The sequence below is a fragment of the Sceloporus undulatus genome, unplaced genomic scaffold (genome assembly GCF_019175285.1).
Source record: "Sceloporus undulatus isolate JIND9_A2432 ecotype Alabama unplaced genomic scaffold, SceUnd_v1.1 scaffold_2463, whole genome shotgun sequence".
NCBI lineage: Eukaryota > Metazoa > Chordata > Lepidosauria > Squamata > Phrynosomatidae > Sceloporus > Sceloporus undulatus.
Genome location: NW_024805383.1, coordinates 3,047 through 4,590, shown reverse-complemented (window position 1 = coordinate 4,590; position 1,544 = coordinate 3,047). Strand labels below are relative to the sequence as shown.

The 1,544-nt window shown below is 49.2% G+C and overlaps 1 protein-coding gene across 1 annotated transcript in view; it reads right to left on the bottom strand.

Moving 5' to 3' along the window:
- Window positions 1–6: 6 nt before the first annotated feature.
- LOC121917980 (C3 and PZP-like alpha-2-macroglobulin domain-containing protein 8) overlaps window positions 7–1,544 on the bottom strand; it is a gene marked incomplete at its 3' end in the record, with an annotated part of 4,489 nt that continues 2,951 nt past the window's right edge. The window contains exons 4-6 of the mRNA XM_042444097.1: window positions 530–706; window positions 332–413; window positions 7–234 (exon numbers count right to left, since the gene is read on the bottom strand). Coding sequence (XP_042300031.1) covers window positions 7–234; window positions 332–413; window positions 530–706 — 487 coding nt within the window. The remainder of the gene's footprint in view (window positions 235–331; window positions 414–529; window positions 707–1,544) is intronic.

Genomic DNA, 1,544 nt, shown 5'->3' with positions numbered 1-1,544 from the left:
CCAGACATCTCTCCTTTCCATGCACCCAGATTCTTGGTTGCCCTCAACCTAGATCCATGCCAACCCATCTTTCCTACCTGGATGTCCTTGTTTAAAATCCTGCCCACGGCTGGGAAAGACCCATCTTCCTTCTGGTGCCGGATGATCCAGTCCTTGGCAGCCGAGAGCTCCTTGGGGTCAATGAAGATGAACCCTCGGGACTGGGCAAAGGACTTGAGGACAAAGGCCGTCAGCCTGGAAAGACAAATGAGGGTTCAGATTTCTAGCTGGCCCCTGCCAGAAATGGTGGCTAGCAAAGACAACCACAGTCCCACATTGCCCAAGAACGCACCACATGCTTCCTGAGGAATCCCTCTCCCCGAAGGCACTGTAGGACCCATCCTGCCTCTTGTAGGTCAGCTGCCGTTGGTATCCTGAAAGGGGTCCCAAGAGAGGATGGAAGCAGCGGAGAATGAGCGTAGCCATGGAGTCAATGATGGTGTTTTTGGAGGAGCTGGGGAGACCCTTCCCTTGATCCATCCTGCCTCACCTTGGACCAGGTAATCTGTGGCTTCACTCTCCACCTCTGGGCTGAGCTGCTTAGTCTTCTGGAGGTACTTGAGGACGAAGACATTGGGGGCAAAGTGGATCATGTTCTGCTCCCCGCAGCCAAAAGGCAGCTGGAGGAGTTTGTCCAGGTGGTTCAGGGTTGGACCCATCACGTCTCCTGGCAAATAGAGAAGAAAATGGCCATAGTGTGTGTGGGGGGACCCCCACATCCCTTCCCCATGGGCATATGCAGGATGAGCAGATCTGCCTCCCAAGAAACATTGACTATTGATCCAGGAACACAAAATGGACTCATAAAACATCAACAAGAGTTGCATCTGACCCTGATTTGGTAGGTCTTGAGAGGCTGCATGGATAAGATCCAGCTTTGTCATCCAGACAGGCCTTGGTAAATCCCAGACTGAGCCCAAACGTAATGGAAAATATGTTGGATGATTTTTGCATTCTCTTTCCTCCTCCCTAGATACATAGGGAATTCCTGCATACAAACTCTCGTCTCTCTCTCTCTCTGTTCACTCCCACTTTGGGACTGACATTTTCTCTCAAAATACAGTTCATGCACATCGTATGCTGAAAGCCGCGCGGGGAGAAGGGGTGGCACAATGGGTGTGCGCCTGTGGTGCGCGTGCGCCGCCATGCCACCACATGCATGAGCCCCATTCATTTAAATGAGGCTCGAACATAGGCGGTATTTGCTTTATGTGTGGGAGTCTGGAACGGATCCCCCACGTAGAGCAAGGGCGCACTGTAGTTTCAACTGAGCTGTTGTGTTTCCATCTTCCTGCTCTCTCAACTTTCTTTGGAAAGATAGCGAGATAAATATTTATTTTACCTGAACTATTCACTAGCTAGATTAGGATATAGTTTCTATGTAAATACAGATTAAAGCCATGGGTAAACTTTTGTTTTAAACAACAAACTATATGTTTTTTGTTTTTTGGAGTCAGCTCTTAGGAAAGCACAGTTAGACAAGAACACTTCCTCTAGTGATTTAG